This window comes from Nicotiana tabacum, chromosome 16, assembly GCF_000715075.1.
Source record: "Nicotiana tabacum cultivar K326 chromosome 16, ASM71507v2, whole genome shotgun sequence".
NCBI lineage: Eukaryota > Viridiplantae > Streptophyta > Magnoliopsida > Solanales > Solanaceae > Nicotiana > Nicotiana tabacum.
In genome coordinates, this window is record NC_134095.1 from 140,877,148 (window position 1) to 140,892,961 (window position 15,814).

At 37.3% G+C, this 15,814-nt stretch overlaps 1 protein-coding gene and 1 pseudogene across 1 annotated transcript; one reads left to right on the forward strand and one right to left on the reverse strand.

The window, feature by feature from the left end:
- Positions 1-1,915: 1,915 nt before the first annotated feature.
- On the forward strand, positions 1,916-8,066 carry LOC107814899 (two-component response regulator ORR21-like; the record flags this gene model as incomplete). Its single annotated transcript, NM_001325936.1, is given in 6 exon segments — positions 1,916-2,135; positions 3,958-4,110; positions 4,182-4,580; positions 4,673-4,749; positions 5,149-6,339; positions 7,784-8,066. Coding segments are annotated over 5 exon segments (1,965 nt in total). The 5' UTR covers positions 1,916-1,990.
- A 1,932-nt stretch (positions 8,067-9,998) lies between these two features.
- On the reverse strand, positions 9,999-15,228 carry LOC107814896 (putative late blight resistance protein homolog R1B-8; annotated as a pseudogene).
- Positions 15,229-15,814: the final 586 nt, after the last annotated feature.

Genomic DNA, 15,814 nt, shown 5'->3' on the forward strand with positions numbered 1-15,814 from the left:
AAGCAAGCTACATGAGGGATTGATTTCATTGCACCATGTGGGAACAACATACTAGCTTGCAGATGTTCTAACAAAAGGAGTTAAGTATTCAGCAGCTCTACACAAGTTGGCAATGTTTTCCATACCACCAACTTAAGGGGATGAGGGGTATTGAGATTATTGTCTAATTATGTAAAGTGGCTAGTTAGATGTAAAGTGGCTAGGCTAGACATTTAGTTTTAGTTAATTAGTTAGACTGTGTATATACACTGTTTACAGATGTCAATAATAGTTTGAGGTTTCATTTCCCATTTTTTGTTTCTCCTTCTTCTAAATTGTTCTCTCTTTCTCTCTTTACAACGACCTCCATGGCTGCACAAGCTAAGCTTGGACCAACCTTCATCTTGAACAATTAACAGCAATGAACTTCTTGGTTAAATAGGAAGTTATTTTTACCAAAAAAAAAGTAAATACCACTCAAGAAAATTATTGATAAATTTAGACAATTTAAGGATTTTGAACAGTATAGCATAAGTTTTAAAAATATAAAATATTTCAAGAGTAAGAAAATTTATATTTGTGTTATGTTAAAAGAGAAGTGATATCAAATTATTATGCCAATTTACAAGTTAATAAAAAATCACATTAGTAAATATAGGGTACTAAATACTTGCTAATTTAATAAAGGGTAAATAAGAAACAAATAATGTATTTGATTGCTACAAGAGTAATACATGTGAAGAGGAGAGACATATGCAGAGGATAAATTGCGGGAATCGAGGCTGAGATGGTTCGGGCATGTGAAGAAGATATAAATGCACCGGTCAGGAGGTGTGAGAGATTGTCCATGGCGGGTCTGAGAAAGGGAAGAGGTATGCCTAAGAAGTATTGGGGAGATGTAATTAGGCAGCACATATTATTGGTTCAGCTATATGACCCACGATAGGAAGGTGTGGAGGTCGAAGATTAGGGTTGTAGGTTGACAGATAGTAGTGTGTTCCTCCTAGGCTTACTAACAGTACTAGACCTATTTTGTAATTTCTTATTCATGGTTCTTTATTATTACATGATGTGGCATTCACGCCCGTTACCATATTACATTGTTGTTACTATTCTTTGCTACTTGGTTGCTTTATCTCTATTGTTCTTTGAACCGATGGTCTATTGAAAATATCCTCTCTATTTGTATAAGATAGGGGTAAGGTCTGTGTACACACTATCCTCCCCAGACCCCATTTATGGAATTAATTTTTTGTTGTTGTTGTTGTCATATGATTTGTTTCTTTTGATTTTGTATATATTTTGTTATATTTTTACACATTGCATTAAAAAATAAAATAACAACTACTATTACTCCTCCCGTTTCAATTTATGTGAACCATTTGACTAGGGACAAAGTTTACGAAAAAAGAAGACTTTTGAACTTGTGGTGTAAGATGAGGCATATATATTTTGTGTGATTATAAATCATTGCATAAAGGTAAATTGTTTTCAAATAAAAAATAAGTTATTTATTTGGCACAAAATAAAAAAAATAAATTCATATAAATTGAAATAGTGAGAGTATAATAATATGATATATCGGATCATAATTTTATAAGATTAATATTTTTTCAAATTATGCGGGCGACGGTAATTTTCTGTAATAATAGAAGCAAAAACAATAAAAAAAGAAAAGACACAAGTCTTCTGCAGCTTCCTTTCTGCGTGTCTCTCGCGATACACTTATCCTTCCCCATTTAAGACTTCCTTCCTCTTTCACCCACCCCCTCCCCATTAAAACCCCCACCCCATACCCCAGCTGCCCTTCTTCTTCTCCACATTTCTCAGTCATTAAAACCTAATTTCACCTTCCCTTGCTCTCCGTACACTATTATTATACCTCAGCTCCGCTCTGGATCTAAACCTTTTTCTTCACCAGTGGATCACTTGTCATATGGTAGTAGTTCAGTGGCAATTATGTAATTTAGCTGTTTTGTGAAGGTGGGTTTTGTTATTTTGTTGGTGTTCAATGGCAAGTATGAGTGGCGATGGTGCCACTTGTAAGTCGGAAGCTACAGATACGTTTCCAGTAGGGTTAAGAGTTCTTGTGGTTGATGACGACATCGTTTGCCTCAGAATTCTTGAGCAAATGCTTCGCAAATGCAAGTATTCAGGTGTGTTGCCTCAAACCCCCTTCATTTCAATTGTGGGTTCGTTTATTTGTAATTTCTTTTATTTTACGCATGAAGTTATTTTGTGCATGTTAACGTTGGGAGGTCATCTTTACCTATCTTTACCTGTTGTAGCGGGTAAAATATCTTATTTTCAAGATTACTAATCTCACATTTTAAGGTGGCTTATCAGTAGATATTTGTTGGCTGACCTAATAGTGTAAAAGGTCCTTACACTGATGGTGTGCATAACTTAATGATATATTTGGTGGTTGCATAAGAAAAAGATAATCTTGGCAAAACATTGTATTATTTGTTGGCGGTGCTAAACTTAATACCAGCAAAGTTTGTGAGTGAATTTATGTACTATTCACGAGATAGAATGTGGAACAAAACTACCTGGTTGAGTGGTCGAGTGCTTCAAGCTGGTCTAGTCACCACCATCAATAAAAAAGGAATGTGGAATTAGATTACTTTTATTAGCAAACATGGATAAGACTTAAGAGTATCTAAAGGCAAAAATGCCCTTGAAGCAGGGAATCCTTGCACAATATTCCATGCATTATTGTTCACCATATAATAATGCTTTACCATTCACTTCATTATAATTTTTTCATTATTGACTGCACGGCTTTGCTTCAATGATAAGGACTCGATGCCTGAAGTATGACTTAGGATCACGCCACGAGGTCGATTTATGTCACTGACTGAAGCTTGGGATTTAAGTGGGAGCAGGTATAGGGTTGGGACTCCCTTGAACTTAGAAACTGCGTGCATAACTGGGGTTGGATCAGCTAACGGACAATGGACTTCTTGGTTGTAGAAAATATTCCTGCACTATTACTCGTATAACTTATCCCTATATTATAATATTTATATAACTAGTAAATGAACCAAATGACCCATTAGTGTTAAGAGGATTACTCATTGCTGAACTTCTTTTAAGTCGGACAATCTAACATGCTCTCCTTTATCCGAGCTTGTGACTGGGTCGACTGGCCATGCTTTATTACTAATTGATTTTATTATTTTATATGTTCCAAATATTGTTGTGAATTCATGAGCAGATGCTTTCAAGTCCATCATTTCAGTTGTGAGTTTTTTTTCCTTCTTAGTTTCTCTTTTCGGACCATGAAGTTTTCGCCTTCACTTGAACTAAAGTTACTTTCAAGTTCAGCTAGTTTTAGACTTTTGGCATCCGTGACTTTGTTATCCATATATTATGTTTCTAAGTTTCGATCAATCAGTCAATTATCCTAATACCAAACAACATTAGGGTCTGCTATATGAATGCTCCCAATGATTACACTTCAATGGGGCTCAATTCATTCAAATTGTTCATAGCAATGAAGAATGATTGGCTATTTTTATGTACTGCCTCCTTTAAAATTTACTACTCATTAGGTATAATTTTTTTTTTTTTGGGTTTTGTGTGTGTGTGTGATTGGGGGGGGGGGGGGTTGGATTTGCCTTGCCTTGACTTGACTTGAACTCGCTCTTTGATCAGGTGAGTTTGATTTTTCCTAGGTGTTACTAGAACAAAGGGAAGTGGGAGTTAGAAGATTGCGCTTCTTCCCTACTCTCTTAATACGATATCCTTATTTTCTTTAGTGGCATTTACTCTTCCTACCTCGCTGAAATTCATGGACTAAATGGCAGAATTATGTAGAGCCATGACAGCTGCAGCTTTGGATTTGTTACTGTACTTGTTGAAGTTTTATATCATCTTAATGGTTGTTTTCATGCATATCTATTGATTATAAAAATAAAATCTAATTTTGCACCTTTCATCTAATGCATTGGCTCTTTTTTTAATTGCTTGCAGTTACCACTTGTACCCAAGCTACGGTGGCATTAAACCTATTACGGGAACGGAGGGGGTCTTTTGATGTTGTACTGAGTGATGTTCATATGCCTGATATGGATGGTTTTAAACTTCTTGAGCTTGTTGGGTTGGAAATGGACCTTCCAGTAATAAGTAAGTGATGCTTCTCCTGCTGTGGCAATGCGATGCTTCATCTCTAAACTAAACATTTTGTTGTTCTACAGTGATGTCAGGTGATGGAAGAACCAACCTCGTCATGAGAGGAGTTCAACATGGGGCTTGTGATTATTTGATTAAGCCTATACGTGACGAGGAGCTAAAGAATATCTGGCAGCATGTTGTTAGGAAAAAATGTAGCTTCAGTAAAGAGCCTGAATATTCTGGCAGCTTGGATGATAATGATCGGCATAAACGAGGAAATGATGATGCTGAATGTGCTTCTTCTGTAATTGAAGGAGCAGATAGAGTGCTAAAACCACAGAAAAAGAAAAGAGATGCAAAAGAGGAAGATGAAATGGAAATGGAAAATGATGACCCAACTACTGCAAAAAAGCCACGTGTAGTCTGGTCAGTGGAGCTTCATCAGCAATTTGTTAGTGCCGTCAACCAACTTGGGATTGATAGTATGAACGTTGACTATTTGACTTTTGCAGTTAGCTCAAGTCATATTCTTTCTTATTTATGTTTTTAATTTGCTTGCCTTCTTCCTTTGCAGAGGCTGTACCTAAGAGAATCCTTGAACTGATGAATGTTCCTGGTTTGACAAGAGAAAATGTGGCAAGCCATCTGCAGGTTCGAATCTATGCATGTTATAGGTTGTCATTGTACCCCTTTTTCTACCTAATGCAAGTGTTCTGGTTGCCTTTTCAGGAAAATCAGGTAAAGATGCTAGATACTTGGAACTAAAAGGCCCATATCTTCCTAATTCACCAAGACGAACCTACATCATGTAGCTTCGTGTTTTATCACCCATAAACCTAAATATGAAATATCGTGTCCTCAAATAGTGTTTGTTTTAGTCGCCCATGAACCTTACTTGTGCCATAGTCCTTTCAAGTCCTTGTGGGCATGTCATGGTGCTGTGTGATCAATTATCTGTGTTAGGACGCATGCTGTTTTTGGTTTTTTGGTGATCGATGTCTTGTTTGAACTGTAGAATGTTGTAACTCTTTCTGTTGACAAAATATGCAGAAATTTAGGCTGTATTTGAAGAGGCTAAGTGGAGTAGCTCAGCAACAGGGTGGCTTCCCCAGTACCTACTGCGGGCCAATAGAACAGAATCCAAAACTTGGTTCACTAGGGAGATTTGACATTCAAGCACTGGCAGCCTCTGGTCAAATTCCTCCTGAAACTTTGACAGCTCTTCATGCCGAGCTTTTAGGTCGATCGTCAGGTAACCTGGTTTTACCATCAGTAGAGCAGCCGGATCTCCTACAAGCATCCCTGCAGCAAGCAAAGTGCATACCTGTTGATCATGTTGTGGCCTATGGTCAGCCTCTGATGAAATGCCCTCCCAGCATTACTAATCCTAAACTTCTTTCTCAACCTACGATGTCTGCTGAGGATGTTCATTCAGGATTTGGATCCTGGCGAGCAAAAAATATATGTATGGTTCCTAGCAGCAATCTCACTGGGCTAGCTGCTCCAGACAGCAACATGTTAATGGCAATGATGCAACATCAGCAACAATGGCAAAAGCAGCAGCAGCTGGAACAGCAACAGAAACAATCTGGTCTTTCTGAGGCCAACCATTCAATTAATGTGAAACCTTCTTGCCTTGTATTGCCTTCTCAATCGCCAGGTAATTTCCAAGTGGGAGATAGTCCTGGCTCCATTAGCCAGGCCTGCAGTTTGAGTAAATCTTCAATAATTGATTATAGAGTTCTCTCGCCACAGTCTAATAATTCATCAGCTGTGGTGCAAGTGTTAGACAGGGAACTCAAACCAGCATGTGGCTTAAACAGGCTCTCCACTGCAGCTTCTTTCACTCCTTTAGTCTCAGCATGCTCTGTTCATGCTGACAATAGTGTTGGTCTGCAGCTTCATAACTCTAGCTCGGCATTTGGTGCTTCTAAACAACTGCCAGGCTTTGTTCCTAACCATCTGGGCTTTCCAGTTTCATGTTATAGTAAACCAAGTCAGATTCTTGACCAGGGACCTACGAGAAATCCTGGAGTTGGTAAAGCTGCCTCCATTCCCAGTCGTTTTGCTGTAGACGAGTCTGATTCGCCAATGTGCAATTTCAGTACTGCAAAAGTTTATACTGAGGACACTAAAGTTAAGCAGGAGCCTAACATGAATATCATGGAAAATGCTAAAGTTGGACCAGCTCTTTTTCAAAACTTTCCATCTGGTGATCTTATGAGTGTCTTCAGCGACTAGGTAAAACTACACCTTCTATAACCTTTATGTATAGTTTGTCTTTAATGTCAAAAGATGAATGGTTATCGCATAAAAGGCTTTAGTTTGGTTTCTTTTTGATAAGTAAAGAATTAAAAATCATATCCACTTTACTGTTGCCTTCTCCAAAAAATAAATGAAGAATCATATTGACTTGTCAGTTTATACTATGATTGTGCAAACAAACGTGTAACCCAGTGGGATAACAGTTTCTCATTGTCTAATGCTCCATTTGTCCCATTTATATGCCACTATTGCTATTTGGGGGTCAAACGGGTTCCTTTTTTCTGCAATATTTTCATACACTTAAAAAGTAATTCCATTGTTAAAAATAAAGTAATTCCATTGTTAAAAATCATATTGTCTTGTCAGTTTATATTATGAATGTATAAACTAGAGGATAACCTTTGCTTTAGTGTGATAACAGTTCTCGCTGACTAAGTGCTCCATTTGTCCTCTTTTATACTATTACTATTTGCTGGTAAAACCGATTTCTTTTTCGATACAATATTTTCATACACTTAAAGTTATTTCATTATTAAGAATTTTGATTTATAGTAATATCTATTTAGCTTTTTTGATATCAAGTCTTATTTAAAGGAATTAAACAATCGAAGTTAGATTTCACAGTTAAACTTAGGTCTTTAGCCCTTGTACTACTTATACCCCCCACCCCCACCCAAAAAGAAAAAAAAAGGAAGAGAGAAAGAGATGCTTTTGCTCTTGTACTTCAGAATGCGTCACTCATTTTGGATAGAGGGGGTGTCAATTTGTGGCAGGCCGATTTTGTTGTCCAACTATCAGCTGTAACTGGGTCTTGGTCCTTCGTGTTGAACATACTATTTGTTTTGCTTTGACAGGATGCTTATGCACATACGTTATTTATGAGTCACTCGCTATTAACCAATTGGTCTTCGTAGGTTTTCTCTCTTCTCTCCCCTTCAAGCCCCTCCCCCTCACCCAAAAGAAAAGAAAAAATACAACTCGTTGAAGGTGATTTGTGAAATAAGTAGTTATCTGTGGATTGCTTCATATTTACCTTGCCATTATCCCATTTTCTCATATTTATGACATATGCGCATTGATCCCCTCATACATATTACACAACCTTCCCAATTTGTGATGATGTACTTGGTCATAGGGATGACTTTACTGCCTCCTTTTGAAATGTCTCACATACTTCCATATTAGTTTTCATGGTCATAGTGGTTATGCATGTCGTCCACTAAAGGATGGTAGAAGTTGACATTTCACTGTTAGGACTTAGGAGCTTTCAAACCACGTTTTGGCCTCAATCTCTCTGGAATAAGATTGTTGAGTATTGTTATGATGGTGATTGTTATGTACTATGGTTTTGGATCTCGTGTGCGCACGTGCTTATATTATAACTCTGGCAAATAGCTAACTTTAGTTTGATGTTCTGCAGGTTTGCCGTTTGTCGGGGAAGGTTTCAAGTTCCCCATGAATCATAACATTTAGTTCTGCCAGTAAATGTCTGCAAGATCTTATATTTATTTTACAGTTTCACCTATAGTGCCGAAATCCATTAATTGCAATGCCCTTGATTGCAGAAATGTAGGTAAAGGCTATTTGCCTGTGTATTTATAAATCTAATATTTTAGGAAATGAATGTGAATGCAGTGGAATATTTTGGAAAAGTTGCATGTATTCTTCTGCAACATTTTTCCCTTTCCACTACTTATTAGGAATAAATTTGTGTTAAGAATTTCAACTGACTAAAAGTATCCCCTTGATTGTAACGCCCCTTTGTCATTGTGCAGTTGTTCAACATTAGTCTTGTAATTTTGGTGGTTAAGCTTTTGCAGATAACTAAAACGTCCAATATAAATTGAAATGCATGCATTATTACTTTGCTGAAAGTGGTCATAGGAGACCATTTTCTCTAAATTTAATACACCAGCATTCTGCAGAGTATCAATAGAGCTTTACATTTGCTGCAACGTGATAGCTGAAGTCAATCATTTATAAACATCCGACTAACATTTCCAGTATGGCTCGAAGTCGTGGAAAGTTCAACTTGGTCTTTGAGTTGCTAGCCATAAGAATAAAAATATATACTCATACTTGCGGTATGTTGTATCAAATTAATAAATGAATTTTCTCTTTTATATGAAATTGCATCACTTATATTAATAAATAAACTACTATGATGTCGTTATTTGTAAATATAATACTTTACTTCCCCAAAAAAAAAAAATTGAAATTAACTGAACGATTTTGTTTTTCTTAACAAACTATAATCTCTTTATTATAACACGATGAAGCAATGGCCATGGTAAAAGTACCCTGCTGTGCTCTCCTTGGATTTGGCTTCTCTAGAACCAAGTTCAAATCTGCTATTTAACAAAATGTTCTTATTATAGATGGTCCGTGCCATGAAAATGTGAATTACACTAAGACCTGCAAAAAAAAAAAGAAAAAAAAAGTAAGATCTGCAGCAATCTTTATGTGTCTAGGAAAAGCCAGATCGAAAGAAGAACTCCGTAACAGCAGGGAGGGGTTTTGCCTCGAATCCAAATGATTTTTCTTCTTTCTTGTAAGATATTTCTAATTATGTGATCGAGGGATCATTGACTCTGAAACTTAAAGTAACAAAATCATGTCCTTAGGATAAAATATAAAAAAGGAAGCAAGGATAGAACAAATTATCGTGCAGAAACCTGAATTTTAGGAGAACATGATGCTTGTGCAAGAAGGCGCGGGAAGGCTCATCATAAAAAAACAAAAAGAGTAAGAAACGGCTGATAGACATAACTAAATCAAGTAGAAGCATGAAGTAATAAGTGTAGTTGACCATGTGACGGATGCAAATGTTTATGAGTTTAAAAGGGACTCCATAACATAACAATCCCGCCATAAATGCGTCTATTATTACGACATAAGAACTATTTTAATTTAACAATAGAGTACAATAAAGTTATGCTTGTTTGGATGATTGCTACTTGTTGTATTGCATCGTATTGTTACTTTAAATACGATGTTTGTTTTGATTGTTCCTTAAATTTTATTATTGTCATATCGTTAAATCCACCATTACGTAACGATAAAAAGTTTCTCTTTATGAAATGACTGAATTAGTGCGGTCGCGTTGTTATCTTATTTTTTTCCCTCATCTTGCCTTTCCTTATTATTAAATAATTTTATTTTATCCTTTACCCTACCTTTTTATAATAATTTTACCTCGTACCTTACTTTTTTTTAATAATAATATTCCAAGTTTATTCTTGATAGTGTTGGTGCATAACATTATGAAACAACGACAAATAATACAATCTATCCAAACACTGTATACATAAAAAAGATACAGTACAATACAATACGATATACATTATGAAACGATACATAACAACCATCCAAACAAGCAAATATTGTATTTAAAACAACAATATAATACAATATAAGAACACACAATCCAAACAGGCTGAAGAATCTATCTCATGTCTCCATAGATATGCAGTTTACCACCTTTAGGCCGCACGGTGATTTTCACATAGGTAGATTTATAGCTTGAGAGGTTTCTGCCATTTAAGAGAACAAAGACACAATTTATATATGACATAGATAAAGCATATATAGGTGAAAAAAGAAATCAAACACATTCGTGTATACTTACAGATTCATCAATTTGAATAAAGTGATGTGACATCAAGTCTATCATATCCCGCAATTTCCTTTACACCGTCCTTAAGCTTCATGGCTGAATCAACAAAGTCACTCATCATATGAGTCAAGTGAATGGACTTTAAAGAGATAATATCCCCAAATTCAGAAGGAATCTCCTTGAGCTTTTTACAATCTTCTAGTATTAATTCCTCAAGCTTTGGAAATGTATCATCTTTTACTTGCCATTCGGAAAAGCGCACAGCGTCCAAACTCAATATTTTGAGATTTTCAAAGCTGTCATCTCCTGGAATCCACTTATTCTCAACAAAATAAGACCATTGAAACTTCAGTAATTCAAGTTCAGGCAATGCTGCAACTGCTGACAACAAAACAGGTGTCACAGGAAAATAATACAAGCGCAACTCTTTCAAGCTCGTAGGGAAGTGATATTAGAGAGAAGGTGGGACGTCGATCATTCTAATATACTCGCCTTGTAAAGCAGTGAAAAGATTCTGCCAGGAAAGTTCGGAATATAAAACAAAAAGTAGAGATTCAAGTTTAGTAAGGACATCTAACTTTGGAAACCAATTGCGGTTTTTAGGAGAATCGGATAGTTGCACAAAGGTACATTCAAAGTGCTGAAGATTTGGAAACCTCTGCAAAACATCTGTTGTGTCTTCAGAATATGGAATACCGACGTGGGATAAGGTTCTCAAATCTTCTAACTTTGAGTTCTCTTCCGATACTGCTGGCTCATGCATGTCCTTGCTAAAGAAAGTACAACTCTTGGTGATGCTCACATGTTTCAGCTTTGAGAGTTTCCATATTCTAGGCAGAATTACCAAGTTGGATTCCGATTTCACCTCCAGAGTTTCAAGATTCCTTAGGTTCGACCACGAACATGGGAGACCTTTCTCTTCAGTCCAAATTTTTAGGAGCCTCAAATGAACTAGATACCCTATTTCATTCACTGAACTATCTCCCAGAAGAACGTCGCCCAGTTGCAACACTCTAAGAAGCCTCAGATGTGTTATGTGATAAGAGAGAAAAGGGATCAAGCAAACCGCTCACTTTCAAAGAGATAACATGTTTCCTACTAGAAGATTTCTCATTTTCAGAATCGAACAAATTAATACATGAGTAGTTGTGGTCGAGTTGGTGGTCATTCATACTTTGAATGGTTAAACAACGGTGCATGAAATCTGAATCATGAACTGGAGTACCTGTACTGATGAAGTTGAAAAACCTTTCCTTTTTGGCTGTTATTGAACAGAATTCATGCACAATATCATGCACAGAGCAAACCCTGATGATACGAGAAAAAACTGCTTCCTTTTCGAAGACCATTACCAGGCTACTGGAAATTAAAGCATCCAAGTAAGTTTTAGTTGCTTCCTCTAAGATCTTCGATGGAATATCATCTACAAACCCTTCGGCCATTAGCAACCGTATCAACTCAGACTCTGGAGTTAGTTTGTTGTTTTGAGATCCTGCAAAGTAAAGCAAGCACGGCTTCACGTTGTCTGGTAAATGGTCATAACTCATTTGCATAACCTTCATCATTTGCTCTTCGTCCTCGAAAACAAAGTATTTCAGGTTACCTAGGATTTCAAGCCATGAATCCTCTTTCTCTTCTGTCCTTCTAATAACTCCAGCGATCAAAACAACAACCAAAGGAAGCCCTTGACATTTCTCAACTATTTTTTGTCCAACATCCAACAGTTCACCAGGGCATTTTTCTTCTCCAAAGACCTTTTTTTCAAATAACTCCCAACTTTCTTCAGGTGTTAAAAATCAAAGGTTGAGAGGAGAAGTATGACATTTGACTTTCGAAGCCACTTCAGCGCTTCGGCTAGTTAGAATAATTCTACTTCCATTCATAACATCAGGAAAACCCGCTGTTAATTCCTCCCATGATGCAATGTCCCACAAGTCATCCAGGACGATGAGGTACCTTTTCTTACGTAGTTCTTTTCGAAGCTTATCAGCAATGTCATTATGACCCTCCCGTGGTTTGTCTTTAGAACCAGTAACTTGATTAAAAATGTCATGCAACAACTTTGACTTGTTATATTTTTTTGAAACAGTGCACCATGCCCGAACGTTGAAATGACGAGCAACTAATGTATTCTTATACACTTTGTTGGCTAGAGTAGTTTTACCCAAACCCGGCAGTCCAACAATAGAAATGACATCACGCGCTTTTGGCCCTTTAATAATCTGTTCATGAATGATCGAATGCTTTTCTTTCTCAAGCCCTAGGTTCAATAGGCTCGTTGGAAGAATTTGCATCAAGAGGGTCTCCAATCTTAGCAGTATCCTCCAGCAGTAAACTGGTAACTTGTACTTCTACCACGATAAGCTTGATCTTATCGATGACACTGGGAAGTGAGAAAATAAGGTGCGATAGAGCATTATCTCTAACAAGAATGGAATTAATGACATGCTGTACCTCATGTGCCACATCTAAAGCACGCCCCCAAAGACCTTTAAGTGATCTATTGTCATCCATTGTTTGCTTAACTTTCCCGAAAAACGATCTTAGGAATTCAAGGTCTTCTTTCACTATCTCAATCTCTTGCTTTAATATCAAAGCAACTGTGGAAGCATTGGAATTGAACAAATTGTTTAAATGTCTGAGTAGAAGATCCATGAAGAGTATTCCAGCACCCATTGGGAAACAAAGTTGAGATGAGTCTGGGGCTTTCAAATGAATCTTGAGATCTCCTTTTATTTGTTCGATTTGTTGCAAGAAGTATGGAGCTGCAAAGTTTTCTTCATTTGAAGAGCTCTCCTCCAACTTGCGAACCAGAATAGACATCTCCCTAGTAAGTACACAGTACGTTCCAAGATATCGTTCAATTTGTCACAATAGATTAAGCACCTTGATATATCGGTGAAAAATATCAGTAGGAACTCCATCATGACATTAATGCTTTGAATTGGAGCGTTGACAGCCATTGCACCTGCCATGCGTCCTTTGAGAAGAATCAGATATCTTCCAAGAATCTGTGGTGTTGCTTCTAGGAGTTGCTTGACGAACCCTTTTACTTCTGTTGAAGTTGAATCTTTCAGCTTCGTAGAACAAATGTACAGAACCTCTAGCTCAACAGGGATTATCTCAAAGAGTAGAGAAGCGAACTTGCAGCAGTAATTTTCATCATTATCACCAGCACCAGCACCAGCACCAACATCCTCCTCATCAGAGTCATCCTCCTTGTCCTCCACCACCATCACCACCTCCTCTTCTTTTTCGTTACACTTTTCATTCGTCCAAAGATCAAGACAGAACTGTCTTACTCTATCAGCTGTATGTTGAAATTGAGGAGAGAGATATTCAATTGTCTTGTTCCAGATGCATCCTTTAATTTTCAACTCACTGAAACCTCTTAGATGTGTACATACTTCCAGAAGAACTCTGTATTCGTTCATCAGGGGGAGTATCAATTTAGCACAACACCTTGGTAGTCGTAAACTATAGAGGCTACTGAGGAGGGAGTCTAGGTATTCAAACATTTGCTTGTCTGTCATGGCGGCACTTGGTAAATAATCATTCTTTGAACTCACATAACTTTTGATATCTTTCAGCAGACGAGAGGCAAGATGATCCAACTTGGAATTGCCAATCTGGACGCGTATTCTTAGGAACATCAGTTCCATTATTAGCTTTTCAATCTCAGCCAACTTTGAAACAATTTGTTCTTCATTCTTTATTCGCTTCAAACCATCCATTAAATCATCAATATACCTGATGATTATACTTCTTTTTAATGAAACCTGATAATTCAAAAACCAAAGATCAGGCTCTTACTTCCCTATATTTTGTCTACGTAAGACTAAATTCCTAAATAATCATTTAAACCAAAAAGAGAAGAACAAGACGACACGTTCTACCCTGAGTAGCCCTCAACTTGTATGCTTCTTCAGGTATTGCGGTTAAGGTCACAGTTACTAAACTCAACTGTGGCACTAACTGAAGCATACAGACCCATGCAACGGAATAATAAGTAATCCAGGAACTTAAGTGCTAAGATGCTCTACCAGGGAAGGAAGAGTACATTGTAGGGCTGTCGCATTTGGCCCAAGCCCAAATGACTCGCCCAACCCGCCCAAGATTGGGCTGGTTATTAACCTGCCCATTTATTGAACTAAACCCATCTCAACCCATTTCAAAGTCTAATGAACATGTTTTCAGAAATCAGAAGAATAAATTTGTGTTTGTCTTTTTTGATGGCATTTTGATGTATAACCCTTCTATTGAGGCAGAACTTGCATCATATAGAGGTAGTATTGGAACTATTTATGAAGGAAAGGTTGTATGCCAAAAGGTCCAAGTACTCTTTGTCAAAAGGAAATGCGGTGCCTAGATCACATAATTTTTGGCACAGGGGTAGCTTACTGATGGACAAACAATAGGAGCAAAGGATTCTTGGCCTGTTCTTGGAAAATATAAGAGCTTAAGAATTTCTAGAGACTCACTGGTACTACATAACGCCTACCATATATTAGGGATCCATAAGCAAATTACTCACTGAATTAGTAAAGGAAGGGGCTTTCCAGTGGAGTGAGGATGCAACATAGGTCTCATTAAGCTCAAGGAGGCCATGAGAACAGTATCTGTGCAAGCTTTAGCTGATTTTACCAAGGTTGTTTGTGATAGAAGGGTCTGACAGTCATTCTATTGGCCCAAAATGAAAGCGTCTGTCAGAATGTGAAGTTTGTTAGGAGACTAAGAGTGAAATAATTCCTTATCCTGGATTACAACAATTCTTAAAGATAGCTTCTCAAGCTTGGCAAGTTATTGCTATGAGTTTCATAGAAGGATTGCTCACATCACAATTTGCGCATTGCATATGAGTTATGGTGGATAGATTCACTAAATATGGCTATTCTGATCCATTGTTGTCTCTCACCCTTGTATTGCAGTGGGTATAGTTGATATATTTCTTGAAAGAAATAGACGAGTTGCATGGGTTGCCAATCAATAATGACTGACAGAGACATTAGGGTTACAAGTACTTTATGGCAAGCCCTTGTTCGAAAGGTTGGGAACCACACTAAACCTTAGTACATCTTACCATCCACGAATGGATAGTCAACCTAAAAGGCTGAATAGATATTTCTAAACATATATGAGAGCTATGACCTTTCTTATAAGTACAGCTGTTGTCAACAACCAATTCTATAAGCCCACCATTGTTGAAGCCACCAACCTATTCTAGAAGTCACCATTGTTGAAGCCTCCATTGTTGAATGAAGAATTCAACCACCAACCACCTTCTTTAAGGCTATAAATAGAGCCTTATGTTTTACACAGAAACATCAATCCAGAGAGATTGAAATACAATCCAGGAAGAGATTGTGAGAACATAAAGAGAGTTTGGTGAGGTTTTTTGTAGAGAGAAATTCTTGGTGTAAATTCTCTATAATTCTATTCTTGTGAAATAGAGTTGTTTTTCCTCCCAAATAATCTTCATATTGATCCGAGAATCACAACAAGTGGTATCAGAGTCTTCGATTCTGTGTTCATCGAGAAATATCGGAACACTGAAAATTTCAACCCGGATTTACGTTTTTCGAAAACGTGATCTTCGGTGTGTTTTGATCATTTCATTAGATTCCTTGCGTCGATACGAATTCAACGCAATTTTCCGGAGGCCAAACAAAGCTAAAACGAAGAAGTTATGGCAATTTTTTTCTTCTGCCCAAGGAAGAAGATGATGAATAGTAACTGCCCAGTCAGCGCCACGTCAGCATCCAGTCAACATCTAGTCAGCATCCAGTCAGCGCCACGTCAGCATCCAGTCAGCGCCACGTCAGCATCCAGTCATCA